Below are 22,064 nucleotides of genomic sequence, written 5' to 3'. Positions count from 1 at the left end.
TACTTAACTTTAAAAAAAAAAAAAAAAAAAAGCTTACCCGGGCTGCAGCCCGGGTTAGCCCACTCTTACCTTCGCCCCTGGTTTGGTAGCTCAAGAATTAATTTTTCTCAGTTCGATTTCACAGTTATAGTTTTTACTCCGCAATAACTGTAGTTTAAAAACTATAGTACCTTATTCCCAAACACACCCTTAATCGAAATTATGATGCTAAATTAGCTCATCATAATCTAGAGTGTTATTTTGGATTTTCAATGGGCAGTTATTATTTTCATCATTTTTTATAAGTGACTCTGGTAATTCCACCCCATAAGTTATGTAGATCCATCATACTTTTATAATATTATTACACTAAATTTTGAAACATTCAAATAAAGAAGAAATTTACACAAATTTAATATGATTATTTTATTATTATAAAGGTAAATGTATCAAACCACTTAAAATTTTACTTTAACTGAAATAATTTTTTTAATATAAAATTAATATTTTTAAACGATGTATAAGTAATATTTTATTAGTATGATTATTAATATTAAACTAAACTAACAAAATGTACTTATGATATGGGGGGTCTTGAAAATTATTAAATTTTATTTAAACATATTAGATCATAAAATATAAAACTAAGTGCTAAACTACTAGTTACAATAATATATATTTCTTGGGATAATTTTATTTTTTAATATTATGAGGGTTATTTAGTCAAATTAAACTTATTTTAAAGCAATCTTAAATGGTTAATTTTTTTTTAAAGGAAACTAAACCTTTCATTAAAGGTAAAAAACTATCTACCATTTCAAGAATGGAAGGAAATGCGGAATAGGCATAAATACAATAGTTAGGATAACCTAAGAGTATCACCAAAAGACTTTTCAAATAAAATTTTATTACTTATTTGAAGAGTTACATCAACATTTAAGGCTCCAAAGACACTCCAATTAAGATTCTTCAAACAAGAAATGATCCTTTCTCTTCAAATTTGAAGAGAGACTTTCTCCCTCTTCAATTTATATTTTATTATTTTTTGTTGAAGAAAAAGAGAAATGTGCTTTAATTACTATTGATTTTTTCTTTAAAAAAATAGTTATTTAATTAAAACAATATTAACTCATTTCTATTTGAAGAGTCTTTTGGAGAACAATATCTTTTTTCACTCATCTACTTGCCACATAGGTAAGCAAATGAATATTTGAAGAGTAAAATTTATAGAGCTTTTTGGAGATGCTCTAAGCTTCGGGCCTTGTTCATTACTTCTTCAAAAAAAAAAAGAGATTGGAATGAAAAGCAATTTTACGCGTTGGGTCTCATGAGACATTGGAGAAATTTTTACAAGTATAACTACACAACTCAAATTTATAAGGTGAAACTATAGTCCAATAAGAAAAAAGAAAGACATCGTAGTGCTCGCTCAACAATTATTACTACAGTAATACCACAACACAAAATAATATAGCCACCATATTTGGACTAACAGTCAGAAACATTATTAAAACAACAACACACTGAAAAAGAAAAAACCACGATAAGCTGCTCTCCAAGACAATTTACTGGATAACCCACAAAGAATCCCCACCCAAGGCCATGAAAACTTTGATGCCCCACCCAAGCTACTCCCCAACCAAAGACGCCAATACAAGTGTACCCTCCTATTCTTACTCATGGGCCTGCACCATCAACAATTATCAAAAGGAAAAAGCTATTTACCCCGAATTTGCACCCCGAATTTGCTCCCCGAAAGACAAAACACACCGTTTGGTAATTTGATTGTCATTTGCTTTTGAAGCACGTGTTTCTTCAGTTGCTTTATGTAAAAGGGAAGGACAGTCAACGTGCAGCACTTATTTCATTTGTTGCGTTCCAGCTGTGCAACACTTATTTCCTTTGCTTTGCTTTTTCCTTTACTTTTTCAAGAAGGTCTGAAGATTTAAGCGGAGTTCATTGCAGCGCTAGTGAAAAACCCTAAGTTTACGATTTGGTTTGGAAATTGAAAAATCAGAACTGATTTGTGAAAGTGTTGAATCTCTACATTACAAAACTCGTAAGCATTTATTGTTCCTACATTAATTTATTGAGTTGTTTCATTTTAAGTGGAAAAATGAAAGTGAAAGCAAATGAAGGAAGTGAAAAGTGAAAGCAAAAGTGAAAGTTAAGTGGAAAGCAAATGAAGCAACATGTGTGGAGAAGAAAAACCAAACGGTGCGTTTTGTTTTTTGGGGCATATATTCGAGGTAAATAATAATAATAATAATAATATTGAGATTACCGACAATCAAACAAAGCTTTAACATATTTTTTGAAGTGGTGATTTGCTGTCAAAGGCATCTCATGTGACCCAAGCGAGAAAAGGACTAAAGTGTACAACCAAAATAATTTTATACACAGCCACTCGGCCTTTTGGCCAAGTGGTCAGGGCTGCTGCCCTCCAAGTTGGAGGGCAGCAGTTCGAACCCCCACAAAAGCATTATGGGGGTATTTCCTTCCTCAATAAAAAATTGAGTGAAGGCAGTCCTCTTTCTTACCCATGAGTGAGGAGTGGACATCCCTCGAATATTTGTGAGGGTTAAAATCTGGGCAGAGCTCCATTAGCATTGATGTAAGTTGGTCCCAATATTAGTCTGATTTGTAAACATCAGTTATACTATGTAAGTTGGTCCCAGTATTAGTCTGATTTGTAAATATCAGTTATACTCTCATGTAATATGAGTTGTAATCTGAACAATAGTCTCAAAAAAATAATAATAATTTTATACACATATATATATAACTTATTAAAAGCAGCAATCAGCAGAATCATTTTCCTCAAACAATCCTTCATTTATTACTACTAGTCAAGTTTGAAACTTTGAAACTTCACCGTCACAACTTTGATAAACAAACAAATTTATAAATTGAACATCAACCATTGGACCAAAAAAACCAAACGGTGTGTTTTGTTTTTCTTGTAGGGCGCTTAATATATATATATATATATATATATATATATATATATATGAGTGCCGTTATTTACCCTGAATTTATGCCCTGAAAAACAAAACGCACCGTTTGATTTTCTCTCTCCACACGTGTTGCTTCATTTGCTTTCCATTTAGCTTTCACTTTTGCTTTCACTTTCCACTTCCTTCATTTGCTTTCACTTTCCCTTTTCTACTTAAAATGAAACAACTCAATAAATTAATGTAGGAACAATAAATGCTTACGAGTTTTGTAATGTAGAGATTCAGCACTTTCACAAATCAGTTCCAATTTTTCAGTTTCCAAACCAAATCATAAACTTAGGGTTTTTCACTAGCGCTGCAATGAACTCCGCTTAAATTTTCAAACCTTCCCGAAAAAGCAAAGCAAAGAAAATAAGTGATGCACAGCTGGAACGCAACAAATAAAATAAGTGTTGCATGTTAATTGTCCTTCGTTTTTACATAAAGCAACTGAAGAAACACGTGTTTCAAAAGCAAATGGCAATCAAATTACCAAACGGTGCGTTTTGTCTTTTGGGGAGCAAATCCAGGGTAAATAGTTTTTTCCTATATATATATATCTATATCTATAAAAGAAAGGTTTATTTATTTAATTATTTAAATTTGTGTTAATTTATAATTTTTTAAATAGAATATGAATTTATTGTAATTATTTTATAAAGGTGGGTTTGGTTTAAAAAATAAAAACCACCCTTTTCATAATTTGTCACGAGAAAACAGAAAACAATCCGATGATCCAGTAAGATCATGGTATCATTGGCATCATTGGGTGATGAGAATTTTATGTTTAAAGAAAATGTCAAAAGTACTCCAATCTAAATAACTTTCGTTTTCTCTTTTTTTCCTTAAAATCTAAGGCATTTTTCCTTTAAAAGAAAAAAAAAATCTTTTCGTGAATCTTGAACCAAGCATTACCCATTGATTACGTCATTATAACTAAACAACAGGTAGTTGACCCCAACTCCGGTCGTATCATTTTCAATTTTCAACTTCAGAATCTATTTCCCCCTAAGGCATTTTCTCTGTCTGCCGCGCGTGAGGCGTCTCGCTCTCCTCCCATTTTCTGTCGCACACTTGGGTTGCGTTGTTAGCATCGACACTCGCACACAGTCTCTCACACCGACAAGACCAAACATTTTTTTTCTTTCTTTCCCCCCTCTCTCACCATTCACCACCAACTCCCCTAAACCTGCGCCGGGTTGCTTAGATTGCGCCCTCCTGTCCCTGCAATGTTGGTGAGAAGATCTCAGTCCTGCTTGTCTCAGCTCACACTCTTCTTGCTCGTCGTCTACTTCGCTTCGCTCTCACTCGCTCTCGAACTCCTCGACTCGGATCATCTCGACGACTTAAACGTCACCGTTTCGAACACTTCCGTTGCTAGACCTGGTTCCTTTGCTGACATAATCGATCGCGCTCTTGAGAAAGAGTTCGCTGAGAATGAAAAAGCCGAAGGTGCTACTCTATCTTTAGTTTCTTCTCATTTGCTTCAATAACGAACTCGAATTTGGAAGTGCTTCTAGAATTTAGGAATTGGCTTCTTTAATTCCAAAGCTTGAGGAGATTGAGTGAGTTCTAATTTGTTTGAATATCTTATTATGATATGATCTGTATTTTTAATATTAATTTTTGTTTTCACATCCCCAGCTTTTTGGATGCTTCTCTTACGGAGTTTAGAACCTTTCATTGCATGAAATTTGATGAGAGATATACTATCGATGCATGATTAATTGCAATGAACGATCAAGTTTCTTTTGTGTGTGTGTGTGTGTGTGTTTTTTTTTTTTTCCCTCCCCATCTGTAATCTAACGATTATGTTATATTTTATTCAATCTTGAGCTGTTGTTGATTTGCTTTTTCAAGTATAGCCTTTTTTTTTTGCAGGGGCAGCAACTGATGCCGGGAGCTTTAATAACAGTGTAGCCGAAAAGCAGGTTGGTGGAATCTTGCAGTTTTCAGTATCGAAAAGCAATTTCTTTAAAGAACTTGAATTTTTACTGAATTATGTGATTTGAGCTGCGCTGTGAGAATGATATTGCTCGCATATAATTGGTTAAAATGGTTTCACCAGAATTTTTAATGTAGTGAAATGTATTACGGACATTAAATCTGTTAAGTAGGTGCTGATTATGTTCGGAATTAAATATAATATAATTTATGACTTGTCAGTTTATACGATCTAATGAAATTGTTTAATTTCAATCATACAATATATTATCTGCTTAATAATCTGGTAATTCTTCATGTCAGGCTTAATTAACTCGATAGAAGCATCTCTTTTCTAAATCTTTTTCATTTTTCTTTCTCCGAATTCATTTTTAACCTATTTTAGTTGGGAGCATCTGCTGAATGTTTTTCTTAACCCTTTTTGGTTGATCAGGCAGTTTTAGAAACTGTAGCAAGAGTCAAGCCGAAGAAAAATGACACGAAAGAGGAAAAGTACTGCTTCTATCTAATAACTAGATTTATTGATGTGCAGTTTCTAATAACCTGTTTTTGTCATTTAGCCTGATGAGCATCTATGATATGTTTTACTCTAATGAATAAAAAGTTCCAAAATCCTTACACCCTTGCATCTTTCAATTTAGGTCGTTTAAACTTAATGATGTTTTCAATCTGGATAATGATAATGGAGCTGAAGAAACCCCGACATTGATTGATCGCAAGGTAGCATTTCTGCTTAATAAAATTCTATTTGATGTTATAATTGCAAATGCTGATGATTGTTGTTTCATTATTTTAGGATAATGTCTTCATTATATCTAATTTTAAATCAAAATATCCAGTGCTGCAGCTAGATTTAAGGTAAACTTACTATTTGTTTTAATTTTGGTTTAATTTGGTTGCCCTACTGAAGGAGTAAGAAGATCTAATTTCTACTCCTGTGCTACAGGCTCATATCAGACTTGGTGGTTGTCATTGTGTTTGCAACTTGTGGTGGAATTGCATTTGCTTGTGCCGGACAGCCGGTCTGATTATATTGATATAAGCTTATTTTTAATGACAAACTACAATGTTAGGATCTGTTTGAAAGTCCCAGCATACTGACTTTCTAAGAAATTGTTAACCATGCTAATATCTACAGGTGATTACTGGATATTTGCTAGCAGGATCTATTATTGGACCCGGAGGGTTTAACTTTGTCAGTGAAATGGTGCAAGTATGTTACTTGTAGTTATAATTTATTAGTTTTATCTTATATAGCAGTTCATTAAAATAGTTCTGATTTTTTCACTCTAATTTTATTTCCCATAATGTTCCATAACTATGCTGGTATACTAGCGCATCACCTCATAAAGATTATGTCTTATTTCACGTTCTAGAAACTAAATTAGGAAAATTTAGATGTTATTAGCTGTAGGCCTATCGCTGAGAAATTGTGGGTTGACTTTCACCTGTATTTCTTTTTTTACTTTTATACAATGCCTACATATTTCCTCAAATATTCAATGGCAAAAAACTCAATAACATTGTAGTCTCTAGATTCTCTGGCTGCCTGTATGTCTCTTCTCTCTTCTTGTTGACAACATTTAAGAGTGCTGTTAATTTATTTTGTTTTGTTGTATTTTGGAGCTAAACTAAAATCCTAGACGCATTTTTTAACTTCCTTTTGGGATGTTGTATTAATTAGAAATTATAGCAATATGTTCGTGTGATTGGGTTCTTTTCTTTTTCCTTTTGTTTTCTTTGAACACACCAACAGCAACTGACTTTATTCTCCATAACATCTTTTTGATTATTTCAGAAAATGCTTACTTTCCCTTTTAATATCATGGAGTCTTATCCCTTAAAAGATTTTGTGTTGATGAAAGAACCATTTTTATTTTATTAGATAACTGACATGTGCAATATCTTTTCCACTTGGATTTATTTATATAGGTTGAAACAGTGGCTCAATTTGGTGTTATTTTTCTTCTTTTTGCTTTGGGCCTAGAGTTCTCCACTACAAAGGTAGGCTTATATCACATTCTTTTTATTTGTGGTTTATATTTATTGTCACATCTGTCTCACATGTTATTCTTCTAAAGTGTAGCTTCGAGTAGTTCGAGCGGTTGCTGTCTTAGGTGGTCTGCTCCAAATTTTTTTATTCATGTTCCTTTGTGGAATAACAGCCTTGGTATGTAATGATGCTTACAAAACTTTTGTACAAGTTTTATAAACTGATATTTTTTCCTCTGAAAACAACCCTTAAGGCTTGCCTGAGTACATGCAATTTTATATTTGCTACATCAGAAGTAACTGATAAGAAGTATTTTAATAACTAACAAGATAAAGAGAATAAAAATGATAGTCCAACAAGGGGACGAGAGAATTGATAATGTGGAATTCAACTATTAAGGCCTGATTCTTAAACCACATTGGCAGCCTGACCAATGTTGAATAATCCTGTGGTCTCAGTACCCTCTTATGAGGTTTTGTTCTGGGTCAAGAATTAAAACTTGGTTTTGCATTTATCATATGCCTGAATGTGGCAACTTAGTTGTTACATTTAATCTCAGACACTGGTCCAAAGATATCTACTTGTGCTATGGTGTTTTGAAGTTTCAATTCTTTATCCTTGTTGTCCACAAATCTCTTTGATGTCCATTCATGTGACGATGGTGCGGTTTCTGTGTAAAATATTAAGGCTTTTGTTCTTGTAACTGTTTTATGTCTTATTTTCCTTCTTAATGTTACTTTGTTACACAATCTTTCTCAGTGTCAGTGCTGCAGTTCTGATTGGATGCTGTTTGCAGTTATTTGGCATAAAGCTTTCGGAGGGGGTTTTTGTTGGTACATTTCTTTCAATGTCTTCAACGGCAGTGGTAGAACTTTACACACTCCCACTCTACTCACAATCCTGGATTTTTGTATTTGGTAGTTTAGTGTCTTAATGATTTTACATTGTTTGGGCTGTAGGTGTTGAAGTTTCTGATGGAAAAGAATTCTACTAATGCTCTTCATGGCCAAGTTACCATTGGCACCCTTATTCTGCAGGTTCTTAATTTGTTTCCTTGCTTCTTGTGCAAGTATTTCATTTATGCCTTTTGTTACTCATCTTATTGATTTGAATTTGAAGGGTCATCTTTTGTTACTCTTTAGCTTGAAAACTCTTTTGTTTGCCAGGACTGTGCTGTTGGCTTGCTGTTTGCATTGCTTCCAGTTCTCGGTGGAACTTCTGGTGTTTTACAAGGAATGATATCCATCACTAAGCTGTATGGTTCAGATTTTTGCAATATACCATGTTCGCCTGACCCATTTCTCTTTGTTTCTTAGTTAGTAATTTTGGTTCTTAACATCTATGGGTGCATTTCTCTTAATGTATCCATCTTCTATGTTGTATGACATGGGTTTTTATGGGATTTGGATGCTTTGGCCTATTAAGAATGGAAAGTAAGGCTCACAATTACTTATTTTCCCATTGTGGGGTCCTTTGCCAGCTGTATTATATGTGCAGGTGTCAAATTCTGTTATATAACTAGTCAATTCGTCTCTTGAGCAGGTTGGTAGTGTTGATTGCTTTTTTGGGCATTCTGTCAATATTGTCTCGAACTTGTGTTCCTTGGCTTCTGAAACTGATGACAAGTCTATCATCACAGGTGATTTTTAAAATATCTCCTATAAATTTTTCTTTCCACTGTTTTAATATAAATGTTTGTTAGTGATCCGATGGTAAACTTTGATTTATCTAATGAATTCAGTTTTGTTTGGTGCAGACCAATGAACTCTATCAGTTGGCTTCAGTTGCATTCTGCTTACTTGTTGCTTGGGTTTGTTGCGCTTACAATTATTTATTATATTCAGAAAATTTATTATTATCTTGGCATGAATCTATTTACCTTATTGTGCACCAATTTTCAGTTGCCTGAAAACTTTATCAGTAAGTATTTAAAAAAAAAAAAAAAGTAAGCTTCTTTATCTCCTTTGTCATCAGTTGCTCTTAGGGTCTGTTTGGTTTAGCATTTAAAATAGATCTTCTAGTAGATTTTGTACCAGTGGAGCTTTTACAAGTAGCATTTTTAACAAAACAAGAAAAAAGTTGGTCGTTTGGTTGCCAATTATAGCTGTTAGCAAAATTGTATAATTACACTGATTGCTTCCCCCCCCCCCCCCTCTATGTTAGGTTATTGACGTAGAGCAAGAAATTGAAGAAATCCTAATTAGATTGAAGTTTATAATATTTAGGAATATTTTAATTAATTTGTATTCTAGTTTAATTTGGTTGGCTCTTTAGAGTTTCATTGTTTACGCATTGCTTGCTTGAGTTGTATTCTTAACTTAGGTAGAAGTCTTATTAAGATACGCTTTCTAGTCAAATTAGGTTAAGTAGTAGTTAGTATATATAAGTATCTTTTGTAGCTTTTACTAGCGGATCTTGGTTATTTGTTATTGATTATTTCTTGGAATAAACTCTAGATTTGAGTTTAATAATACTTTCAGTTTTCAAAGCTCTGTGTGAGTTTTTAAGTTTAGTTAATTTTCAGCATTCTACAAAATCAACAAGTCTTAACCCCTAGGCTCACGGTATTCTGTCGAATCAGTGTAAATTTAGACTGTTCTTTTATTCTGGTATTCTCAAGAATCAATGGAATGTTAGAACATTAAACTTCCGTTGCATCAGTTATGTGAGGAATGAAGTAAAAATTGTTAAAATAAAAGAAGGGTATTTTAGATAATTTAATCTCAATAGAGGCAATTTGCCTCTACTGAGATTTGGTAGAAACTCAAATATTTTAGGAGTAGAGGTTGTTGAGTATTTTAATCCTCCAAAAGTTCTACTGCAGTTTCAACGACAAAAAGGAAAAAAAAAAATCTGGAAAGCTCTTCTGGCCAGTAGACTAGTCATATCAAACAAACACTTTAGATGTATGAGCATCTCGTTATAAATTCACTGGCTTAATGTAAATCTTTTGTTTTTTGCATTACAATGAACTATCTGCATCAGGTTGCTACACCCAGCATTGAATTAAAACATTCTTCTCCATATCATGTAAATGCAGTTTTATAGAACCTATAAGTGTGGGTGCAACAAAGACAAGCATGGGTAATGGGACTGGATGCAAATTGTTGCTCCAAAGTGTATAGCAACGTGAAAGGGTTCTTGCATTAACTTAAGCTTGTAACATGAGTGAGTTCATTCAGATTGTTTGCTATCTAATTCTTTTTATGATTTCAGTGTAGTGATAAGCTGGGCCTTAGTCTGGAACTGGGTTCTTTTGCTGCGGGAGTGATGATATCAACTACTGATCTTGCTCAACATACACTAGAACAGGTAAGGACAATTCTGTAAAGTATGCTTGTTATTTGTATGCATGGAGGCTTGCAATGGTACCTTAGCAATGTTGCTCTGCTCCACATGCATGCAAGTCTGTGTTGCAAACACAACAGAAGTGATCTTTTGGCCATTGTTAATTACCCAGGAACATTTGTAAGCTTGATGGGAACTTGACAGGAACTTGGTCCAAGCATAATGTTCTATTACTCATTCCTGCTACAAACTGTTGGGAACAAACACAATTTGGTCAGTTATCACTTATCACTCATAGTGGTGTGTAAGCTTGGACCTGGTCCTTTCTCATAAACACCGTCCAATATCCCATTATTGAATCTGTCTACCCTTAAATGAAAATTTGTGGTTCTTTCCTTGTCTCTGGTTTGCTCATATAAACAACTTTTAGTATATATTTAATGGCAAATTCTGTTCTCATCAAGTAATACTTAATATGTGTTCATAAGGGCAGTATTAATGTCTCAGTTGTCAGTATATAACATACCCTAAGTTATGCCATACGGTTTTAGTCCATCAATTGTTTTTTTGTCATCAATTTGAGGCTTCTGACATAACATTTCATTTAATTCTCTCTTAATCCCCTGTGACCACACACTCGAAACTTGTTATATGTGCAGATCGAACCTATCCGCAACATGTTTGCTGCGCTCTTCCTTGCCAGCATTGGGATGCTGATCCATGTTCATTTCCTTTGGAATCACATCGACATATTATTAGCATCTGTTATATTAGTGATTACCATAAAGACTATTATAGTCTTCACAGTTGTCAAGGGATTTGGTTACAACAACAAGACGTCAGTTCTCGTAAGATTTTCAAGTGATGGCATGATGGCTTTGTGTGTGGGTTTTTTTGCTGCTTCAGTAACCTGTGTTGTTGTACATGTGTAGGTTGGAATGTCTCTGGCTCAGATAGGGGAATTTGCTTTTGTTCTCCTCAGTCGTTCTTCTAATCTTCATTTGGTTGAGGTCAGTATGGCTGTTATTGCAGTTAGTCATGGCATTGCTCAAGCAGAAAAATATATGTTGCTAAGACTTTCTCAATGTAAAATGTAGTGGGACAACAGTGTATTTTAAATCTTTTAACCTCTTGCTTCTAGTAGGATAGTTTGCGAAAATTATGAGCTACTGAAGAGCTGAACTTTTGTGACCGTTTTCAGGGGAAACTGTATTTGCTTCTTCTTGGGACAACAGCTCTTAGCCTGGTATGCAGTCATCTCAATTATGTTTGAAAAATGTTGTTGCAAAATTCATCAATTGTATGCGTGCCTGTGTGATATTTTTAACTTTTGGTTTTACTTGCACCAATGAGTTAAAAGGGATTATCATCAATGTACAAATAAGTTATCAAAATTATGCTGAATGTACTGTGGAGCACTTTCAACTATTTTATTGTTGTTTTCCGAGGGTCATCAATTTCTTCTTCACCCCCTCTGAAGTGGAAATTTTATTCAGTAGATAACCATCACGAATCTCTGCAGGTGACGACTCCTCTGCTTTTCAAGCTAATTCCTGGTGTGGTGCATCTTGGCGTGCTGTTACGGTGGTTCTCTCCTGACAGTTCCATTGAGGTAAATGTTGACCTGAATCAAAATTCAAGGCACTGTCTTACTATAGTTTTACTTTTTCCTAAAGCTTATGCTAGCTTGAATATGTTTTTGACTCCCAGAATGGCTTTATTACTATAGTTTTACTTTCTCCTAAAGCTTATGCTAGCTTGAATATGTTTTTGACTCCCAGAATGGCTTTAAAGGAGATAACCTTCGTTCAGAAAGTGGGAAGCAGCGTATTACTTTGATTCCCATAGCGATACCCCTAGGACCCCATGATTCATGATAACAAACTGTGTATATGAACTGAAGAGGGACTTCACATGCCACACAAGCATTTCATACTCGAGCATCCACTGTGCAAACAGCAGTCAATTGACATCCTATTTTGTTCTCTTACGCCTGAAAACAAACAGAACTGACCCTCAGAATTGGAAGATCAAGGAAGAGGTAATCTAATTCACCTGTGCTAACTGATTTTCTACAACTTGGATAATCATTCTTTTCGAATGTGTAGCTTATGTTTTATTTTATATATTTTTTTAATTGTATCATAAATCCCAGCTTGTAATTCAGATTGATATTATCGTTATAAAGTGTAAGCAATATTTTCTTGAATGTTGCTAAAAAAAAACAAAATTTTACCTGGAAAATATGAAAACTTTGTTTGGTATTTGAGTTGCTGAGGAGGAAAAAAAAAATGGCTATAACTATAGATAAAACTTAGGTGTGTATAGTAAATATAACTTTTAAATAATAAAATTGATAATTAATAAAGATATCATAGGTTTTTCATCATAAAAGAGGTGGGTCAATTCAACTTATATTTTAAGCTGCAGTAATAAGTGTTTATTAAATTTTAAATATTATAGTATTGTAGTTTTTAAATTATAGCTGTTTAATTTTAATATCAAATAGGAACAAAATGTATCATATTCTAGATTCGGTGGTAAAGAGTGATTTTTTAAAGTCTGGATTTTGAATTTGGTGGGAGTATGCGTTAATTTAAAAAAAAAAAGATTTGTATAATCCCTTTCTCTTTGTTTATTAGAACCTGGCAAATATGAAATGTGCCATCACTTCTTTTATCGGGTCTTTGTTGTTGGATCAGTGGTTATCGGGTCTTCGTTGTTAGGTTTTGTTTGGGATTAAAATGCTGTAATTTTTAAGTTACAGTTGTTGAAAAAAAATTAATTGTAAAATAAAATTTAATAATATATAGTAAATATAATTTTTTAATAAAATTATTAAAAATATAATAAATATTTCATCATATAAGTGAAAAATTATATCAACATAATTTTTAATTACAACAATTAGTGTTAATTAAATACTTTAGTATTGTAACTTCTATAACTGTCAAATTTCAATTCCATAATAATAATAATAATAATAAAATTTTATAATAACAATGCATTGTATACCTTGACAACCTCAATAAATTCCAGGAAAAGAAGGTTTTTTTTTTTTAAATGCTAGGAGAAGTTCTTAATTTATCACTTTCATGATCCAGTGTTCCACGGATCTAGTAAAGAGGGAGGAGATCGAAGGATCTATCAAATAATACTGTAAATTTTAACTGAACGAGGAATCGGAATTCTTAATCGCAATAAGATTTTTTAAGTTACTGGAAGAATAATCATAGTTCATTAGAGCTAATTAATGTGATGGAAACTTGGAAACTGATTAATTACTTATGTTTTCAGGTCAAATCAAAGGTTGATCGCAACATTGATTAATCAGGCGTCAAACTTTTACTTGAGCACTTAAATTGTCTCTAACCAACCTAGTGAGTGTAAGTTTAATCTTTGAACTGTCATTTTGATAAATCTTATAGAAATTTTGAAATTGCTTAAGAAAACAATTCGGCAACTGCAATGTTTATTATGTTTGACCTAACCAATTAAAATCAATATTCTGATTAACATGTATAATAGCCTTTCTGCTTTGCTTAATTAATGGTCTTGTGAAAATTTATGATTTATTACTCAGATGACATCATGCTTGGCTCAAATAATCATCATTTGCCATGGTGAAGTACTCACATGATTCAGGCTCTCGTAACATTCTTCTTATTCAATGACATAACTCTCATAAAAAAATTTAAAAAAATGACATAACTACAATCTTAGTATTTGAAATGATATGTCACGTTCATGTATTAAGTTGTTAGTATATTATATATTATTCAGAATAATTTTATAATAAGAGAATTAGGATATATATATATATATATAAGCATTCAAATGTAATGTATTATGTCTTGTATTGTATTGAAATTTAGAAATTTTTATCTTTTTTATTGTCCATAATTTTAAAAATAAAGTAAGCAATTCTCTCATTGTAAAATTTACTCATATTATCTATTATTAATAAATCTATTATTAATGCACTAATCTTGAATCACTAGTTAATTTCCATTAAAAAAAACATATTAAATACTTTATTACTTAGAATACGTACAATATTACTCTTTATGGATTTATGCAATAGGGGAAAAAAAGTGGTGGCATAGTTGATGTTTGCTTCTCTGAGGAGGTTTCAAATATTTAAGTATTATAATATGAAGAAAGCAATATTAATTACTATTTCTAAACATATGGAGTGGTTAATGATGCTGCAAGTCGTTCGAAATAATTTATTTACTTGACAATAGTAAATAGGTTGGTTCATAAAAATTGACACGATCATTAAATTTTAATTTGGGTCAACATTATTTTTTTCTATGTCGGGTTAGGATTTGATTTCATACCCTATTTACCAAGTTAATGACATGATTATTAAACAATTAACCAAAGCTATTTCATATTTATGGAATCTAAAATATACTTATGTTTTCAATTCTAAATTAATTTACAGAATCTTATCATCAAAACTTAAATATTGGATATGCTGATCTTTTTTAGTGAAGGATGAACATTTATATGATGTTCCCTTTTGTAAGATTATACATTTTTATAATATATGATTAAAATATAATATTTTAATCGACATATATATTTTTATAATATCAATACATAATATTATATAGAGATATAAAGAGAGCAATTTGAGACAAATAGGCGTGTGATGTTTAATGTAAATCATGTTGAATAGCCATTAAGTGGGTTACTGGTTGTGTTGTGTTAAATGATACGATTACATGATTATTAAATAGATATGTTAGGTGCCTCATTTATTTTTTTTGTCAAATTTGGATTTCAACATTTCGATAGGATACAAACATGATCCAATATTCTATTTTGCCAGCTCTAGATGTAACCTTGAGTTATGTATAAAAGTTTTGGGACATTAATTATAGGAAAAAGGACACTTACACCCAAGGGTTTTGAGAAATGGTCATGTAATCTCCCAAATTTTTAATAAGGGATACTAAGACTCTCTTTTAACGATAATACTCTTAGTAGATGGTAATTAAAAATAATAATTTTATTTTTTTAATAAAATATAAATATATTTAAATAGTTTAATTATCTAGTAGAATAATAATATTAGAATATTTTAAATATATAAAATAATTTTAAAATGTAAGTTATTATATTTATATTTATTATAAAATTTTAAATAAATCTACGGATTAAATAGATTTTACAATTAATAAAATAGATTTCATGTACTAATAATATTAAAATTATTTTATATAATATTGAAAATAATTTAAAATTTTTATATATTTATTTTAATATTATGTTTCTATTTGTTATAAAATTTTGTTTAATACAATATAAGATTGCAAAGTATTAAAATATTTTAAAAATTGAAAATATTAAAAAAAGTATGTATTGTTACATTTATTTTAATATTATATTTTTATTTATTATAAAACATTGAGGTGGTGTTTGGTTAGGAGGAGAGAATGTAGGAGAGGAAAGTAATTTAAATTCTCTTTTTATTTCCATTGTTTGGTTTGACAAAATGTATAATAAGTTAATTTCCATTAGAATTTAATATACATTATAATGTAGAATTTGAATTCCACACTAAGTAGTGAAGAATTTAAATTCTTCTTATATTAGAAATTGAAGTTTTCAAAATTACCCTTCAACTTTTTAATTTATTTAATGTCATTAATAATTATTATTTATAAATTTATTTTATTGATTTAATATTATAAATGGACATCCATCGGAAAGTCACCAGACCACCGCTAGACTTCACCGAAAAGCCGCCGGATCACCCTGGACTTCGCCGGACCTCCGCCGCCAGCCACCGGACCGCCATTTTATTTTATATATATTACTAATATATATATATATATTATTACTAATATAAATAGTTTAATATTTAAGATAAATGATAAATTTGTCTAAAAAAAATTATAATTCATTTTCTTATCAAATTTTATATCAAACCAAATAACAAAATCTAATTTCACTAGTCTTCTCTATTCCTCTCTATTCCTCTCTATTCCTCTCCATTCCACTCTTTTCCTCTCCTCCCTTTCCTTCAAACCAAACATGACCTAAGAGTTAATTTTTTAAAGTTAACAAAGGCAAAAGATATTTTAGTCTAAAAGGATCTTTTGTGACCCATTATTAAAGTGATTATTTTTCTAAACCTTAAAACTGTAAATATCTTTTCCTCTTAGCTATAATGGATAATCACATCTACAATATTATAGTAACATATCTGCATCGTATAATGTGATTATGAATTCAATTTTCTTTTTATTCAAATGCGTACAGAAAGGCAATTGCATTGCAAGTATCACGTGCTTGCTAGAGGTTTCATCACCTTTCCTTACTTAGGAAATGTGTCAATTATTTGTCAGTAATTAAATTAAACAGTACTCCTCTCAAATGGAATGCAAGCCAGCAATAATACTTTAAACCAAAGCAACAAAGGAACCAAGAGAAATCTATTGGCTAATTAAAGAAGCACTAATCTGTATTCTTTTTAACATGACGCAGATTGCTAGTCACTGGACGAATAATTATCGTTTCTTGTTTTTTTTCCTTCTGTTAATGCACCAATTAGTTGCTTTATTAATTGCTTTCACTTTGTTAGGCCATTTACATCATCAGCTGGAACACCTGCCGATTTTGGTTTTTACAGTGGGCGGTTAAAAAAAAAAAAGAAAAAAGAAAAGACACTTCATCGTATTATAGAAATGAGAAAGTGAAAGCTAGAATGATGCTCATGGCGCATGCACGAGGCAGAAAAAGAATTGGCCAAAACAATTTTTAATAATAATAATTATTTTTATCCTATGATAAGAATATTATCTCTGTAAATTTTGCCAACATAAACAGAACACAACATTGGATAACCAAAATGATATACACATTTTTTTAAAAGAAAATTAGACAAAATATTGATAGAAATAACTTTAAATCAGTGTTGATTTACTCAATTACAAACACAGTAAAATATCTTACTTTATCGTTATTTTTGTCAGCTCTTTATCTCTTTATAAAAATAATTAAAATATAATTCTATAATTATCTTAAATGTGTATATACACCTTAAAATTTTTAAAAAGAAAGAAAAACTCAGATCAAGAAAGAATCGTGTAACTATCTCGAGTCAACAGGTAATTCCGAGCTTATGGTTACTATTTCAAATCTTATGAAATAAAATCATATCCAACAAGCTTTCCACTATTATTAAACTACTTTCAACCATTACCGAAAATGACTTATCAGGAACATAGATGTTTGCTTAGCTAGCGAAATGGACCAAGTTTAAATGTACCTACTATTCATTAATTAAAGAGCAATATCTCATTCTAAGCAAACTAATCGACACCAAGATAATTAAGTAGTTTAATTAAGATTTGTGCCCTCAAGATTTGTGCCCTCAAGATTCCTTACCTTCGATGGAAATCGATGTACGGTTGAAATAATTAAGATGTCGACAGTGCATCTTAGGGCTTGACTCGACCACCTGTCTTCAGCTGCTCCACTAAATTTTTATTACATTCAAGATCGAGAAAGACTGTTCATCTATCTAGAGCATACTCTTTTAGTGGTCCCATTTTTTTTTTCACCTATATATTTGATCTTATTAATCACGAGATACGTATATGATAAGAATTCTCCGAACATTAGCAAGCTAGTCATTTATATATATACATTTTTAATCCCAAAAGATTCCTTAATTACAATGATGCTGCTAAATTAGAAAAATTGTAATAGGTTAACAACATTATGTTTCTTTAAATTTTATTACATAACGTAATTGTAGAGCCATAAGCTCCTTACACAAGTTAATGGGGCATCCCAATATTGATTTTATGAAGATATAAATTAATAAAACTAAATTATATGAGTTATGTGGTGTTTTATTTATTACCAAAATATTAGTCTGTCACATCAATTATGCAAAATAGTTTATATAAATATAAGCAATTGTATTTAGCTAGTACACATTTTATTAGTAAAGAAAAATTCATCAAAAAAAAATTTTTTTTTGGGGCAGGGCCTCGACAGTAGGTGGAAAATTTATTGAAAATAAAAAGAATGAATACGCTAAATGGGGGACATAATGAGCCTTATTTCAAATCAAACTAAGAACAAGAACCCTCCAAAACTAACAAGCAAGCAACCTAAATAAAAATGTTGTCTAAGAAAACGAACATGCATGCAAAAAAATTACAACAATAAGAAACTACATAAAACGCTAAGTAGGGACACCGAGAGCATCATGATGCAAATACGGCAATATCTCAAGCGGATCAGCCCACCAAGAAAAAGCAGCCACAGTCGTGCCAGGATTAGCAAGCTTCTCAGAAGCAACATCCTCCTCTCTGATGATAAATGTGTGTGAAAAACTGATCAACAAAGTCTACAGGCGCGTCAGAAAATGGAAACTATCTACACTAAATCGAATGAGACAAAAAGCAAGAAGTGAGAAATTATCAATGACTTCGTTTTCAAAGTTCATTATACCCGCAGTCTCAACTAATTTGATTTCCTAATCTCTTTAAAATTGATATATATTTATAAGTAGCTTTCCTCATTGGGAAAAGAAAATCTTTCTCTTTTCTTAATCTATTACTCGGTTGACACAAGTCATTGGGTTAAAAAAATCCAAAAGAAAAACACTCATGAAGTGAAACTCTGCTGTATTATTCTTCGTTGAAAATGTTTAAAAAGAAGAGGGTTTGTTGGGTTATCAATGGCCAAGTAAAGCTTGTGTTATATATATATGTACAAGTTTTGAGTACATTCAATATATTGCTAGAGCTTTTCTTGGCTGCCCCAACAAGCACACGGTGCTTATGGAAACAAGAAATATATTAGGAACGAGTTTCATGAGACTCATATTCAAGTTCAATAATTATTTATTTGTAAGTATAGATCGGGAGGATTTCATCACCTGTATCGGGCACATATTTTTTTAATAATTGGGAAAAATTAGACAACACATCGAATATTGCTACAACACGGTGTCCCTTCTCTTGGTTGGGACATAACTTCTTCCATTTTAAGGTAATTTGGTCTGTGAGGACCACCGTATTAATATTGTCCCTGCATTGAAGTAGATTGGCCCTCGCGAAAATATCATATAGACAATAGATGATGTAAATATTACATAAAAAAGCAAAAGCATTAATGATACATGATAACCGTGTAACATAGCTTATGTGAACATTTCTTTTGGGTCCATCTCGTGAGCAAATCATAAATGAACCATGTGTACACACACTATAGCCAATTTTCAACTAAAATGGTGTTGGTTGATCAACATCAACTTTAATTTTTCTTTTCTTACCCCATTTTCTAAGTCATCATTTTGATCAGCTACCACTTTTGCAACATTGGTGCCTCAACAACTCTTATCATATCATATCTCTAAATATGTACGGCTCATAATCTAAACGTGCATGCGCATAGATTAATTTGTCACCCCACATTTTCTTCAATAAGGAGGTAAGTTATTTTGTCTTATCAAAACAATACCTTGTATTTGCAGTAAAGAGCATTCGATAACATTTTTTCTTCAGTTTTCTAGATTCGGTTGCTTTTAAATTAGACACCCAGAAGCGTTTTTCATACAAGTCATTATAACCACACTATGTATAAAGAACAGTACTGTTCTGCATTGTAAGTGCTTTTATGTATCAGCTATATATATAAAAGACTAGCTCCTGCATAATTTGATCATACGGTCACGGTTTTCTCATTGAAGAAGTGTGACTATTATAGCAGGCATGATAATAAATAGAAGTATAAAAAATATATACGGGACCAATTCACAGGATGTCAGCGATCGAATAATCGGCTGTATTAATTGTTTTACAGTGAATGGTTCACCGTTGTAAGCAGGAATATGTTCAGAATGAGAGGAATAAATTACTGTAGTCCCCACATACTCACCTTAATTTAAATAATATATTGTGCCCTTCATGGGATAAGAATAATTATTTTATTTATTCGCCCAATCAAAAAGAGAGAGCGAAGCCCATCGTTTTATATATATGCGCACGCGCGCGCACACTAGACACCACTAACAATAATAATCTCATTCGATAGTATTAACTTGTGTAGGTGAGAATGGGCAGGAAATGCTCACATTGTGGAAACACAGGCCACAATTCAAGAACTTGCAGCTCTTATGATAACAATCTAAAAGGTGGCAGCTGCAGCACCAGTACTCTTGCGGGAGGGCTTAGGCTTTTTGGTGTTCAACTTGCTATATCTTCAAATTCATCATCATCGTCATCTTCTCAGCTGCTGCCACTGAAAAAGAGTTTAAGCACGGATAGCTTTCCTGCTATACCATCGCCATCATCTTCAGCTTCTTCTTCGTCATCAACTGGTGTTACCATTAATATCGATCAACATTCTAACAAATTGTCCAATGGTTACATCTCTGACAGCCTCATTGCACCTACCCAAGACCGCAAAAAGGGTTAATAATTATTGTTAATTTCAGTTACTTTAATTGGACTGCTAATTAATTAAATTTCCATTATTTCATGTATATAATGCATGCTTTAATCAGTTAATTAAGAAGCTCTCTTCCATTGATGAATTAATGTTTAGGAGTGCCGTGGACAGAAGAGGAGCACCGGGTGTTTCTAATGGGACTAGAAAAGCTTGGCAGAGGCGACTGGAGAGGCATCTCCAAGAACTTTGTCACCACAAGAACTCCAACACAAGTGGCTAGTCATGCACAAAAATATTTTCTCAGACAAAAAAACCTCTACAAAAGAAAACGCCGCCCCAGTCTCTTTGATGTAATGCCCTGGGCCTGGTTTTTATTAGTATTGTTAGGCCTTTACTAATTATCAGCTTAATTACCCTTTTGGTCTAGCCGAACAGAATCTTTTGAGTTAAGCAGTTTATCTAACATTCTTTTCAACTTGTTGTAGCAGATGGGAAGGGATAAATTCTCAAATAAAGTGCTTCATACATGCTGTTCCAAGCCAGGAGAACCTTCAAATTTTTGTGGGTTGTTATTGAAATCAACAAAGGCTAGTCCCAGTAATGGCATTTGTGATTCTTCATCGGCTTTGGCTTATAATTCGTTGCCTAAATGCTTCAATGAATCGTTTAACTTCCAGCCAGCAGCTTCTTTCAATTTAAAAATGCTGACAGCTGCAAGTGCATCACCGCCTAATTTGGAGCTTACACTCGCAGCTCCAACACCGTTGGATCAAAGGAAAGTATGTACTCGTGATCTTATGATCGAAGCTATTAGTGTAATCAGTCCATCGCAGCTGTCCGAGCTCTCTTGATATTAAAGTTGAATCAGAACGTTTCAATTGCAGGAAAACTCTAATTAATTGTGTGATTAACGTACAATGATGGCTTTTTTTACTAGTTATTACATGTTATGCCCCTATTGTTGTTGTTTTCCTTTTAGTCCACCCATTAATTGCTTTATTAATTGCTTTCACCTTAGGTCATTTACATTAGCTGGCCAACACATTGTTGCTTTTTTTTTTTTTTTTTATAGTGGGCGGTTAAAAACAATAAATAAATAAATAAAGCATTCATGACATTCTTAATAAATGCAAATTAGATCAATTTACTTTAAAATGAACGGCTACAAAGTAAAAGCATGATTAATTGATTATAAATAAAAATAAAGTGACAACGTCACGGCGGCTTTGTGCCTTTTATAGAAATCCATTAGCATCTCTAAGGCTGTCAATTAATTAAGCTAACCATTGTGTGCTATTTATAATGTATATTATAGCTTTACCTTGTGAAGTATAGACAAGTTTTCCTAATTTGTCATCAGTAATTTAAGAGTAACAATGCTCATTATACGCAAACTAATCTTTCCCTTCAAGATACCAACCAGTTTCTTAATAATTTAA

At 32.1% G+C, this 22,064-nt stretch overlaps 2 protein-coding genes across 8 annotated transcripts; both read left to right on the top strand.

Moving 5' to 3' along the window:
• The first annotated feature begins 3,874 nt into the window (after positions 1-3,874).
• Positions 3,875-13,669, top strand: LOC102631237 (K(+) efflux antiporter 6). 6 transcript variants are annotated; one of them, XR_008053956.1, is made up of 21 exons: positions 3,933-4,427; positions 4,857-4,906; positions 5,353-5,411; positions 5,561-5,639; positions 5,716-5,777; positions 5,866-5,941; positions 6,058-6,132; positions 6,852-6,923; positions 7,006-7,089; positions 7,709-7,777; positions 7,872-7,949; positions 8,079-8,167; positions 8,455-8,551; positions 8,654-8,722; positions 10,129-10,224; positions 10,860-11,048; positions 11,133-11,210; positions 11,402-11,446; positions 11,723-11,812; positions 11,982-12,241; positions 13,498-13,669. XR_008053956.1 is itself a non-coding variant. In XM_052439096.1 (20 exons), the coding sequence occupies exons 1-20, from the start codon at positions 4,205-4,207 to the stop codon at positions 12,075-12,077; spliced, it is 1,776 nt and encodes a 591-aa protein (XP_052295056.1). In that variant the 5' UTR covers positions 3,933-4,204; the 3' UTR covers positions 12,078-12,466. The 6 variants fall into 6 exon arrangements, 4 of the variants coding, with proteins under 4 accessions (XP_052295056.1, XP_052295060.1, XP_052295059.1 ...); XM_052439096.1 differs by lacking the exon at positions 13,498-13,669 and having other exon boundaries at positions 11,982-12,466; XM_052439099.1 differs by lacking the exon at positions 13,498-13,669 and having other exon boundaries at positions 3,936-4,427; positions 8,669-8,722; positions 11,982-12,466.
• A 6,565-nt stretch (positions 13,670-20,234) lies between these two features.
• On the top strand, positions 20,235-21,596 carry LOC102606644 (transcription factor MYBS3-like). Of its 2 annotated transcripts, none has more exons than XM_006475883.4 (3): positions 20,235-20,647; positions 20,782-20,975; positions 21,114-21,596. In XM_006475883.4, exons 1-3 carry the CDS (start codon positions 20,290-20,292, stop codon positions 21,474-21,476), a joined length of 915 nt encoding a protein of 304 aa, XP_006475946.2. In that variant the 5' UTR covers positions 20,235-20,289; the 3' UTR covers positions 21,477-21,596. The 2 variants fall into 2 exon arrangements, with proteins under 2 accessions (XP_006475946.2, XP_006475945.2); XM_006475882.4 differs by having other exon boundaries at positions 21,111-21,596.
• The last annotated feature ends 468 nt before the right edge of the window (positions 21,597-22,064 follow it).

The sequence above is a fragment of the Citrus sinensis genome, chromosome 1 (assembly GCF_022201045.2).
Source record: "Citrus sinensis cultivar Valencia sweet orange chromosome 1, DVS_A1.0, whole genome shotgun sequence".
NCBI classification, from domain to species: domain Eukaryota; kingdom Viridiplantae; phylum Streptophyta; class Magnoliopsida; order Sapindales; family Rutaceae; genus Citrus; species Citrus sinensis.
Note: the sequence above shows the minus strand (reverse complement) of the source record. Positions and strands in the feature narration are given on the sequence as shown.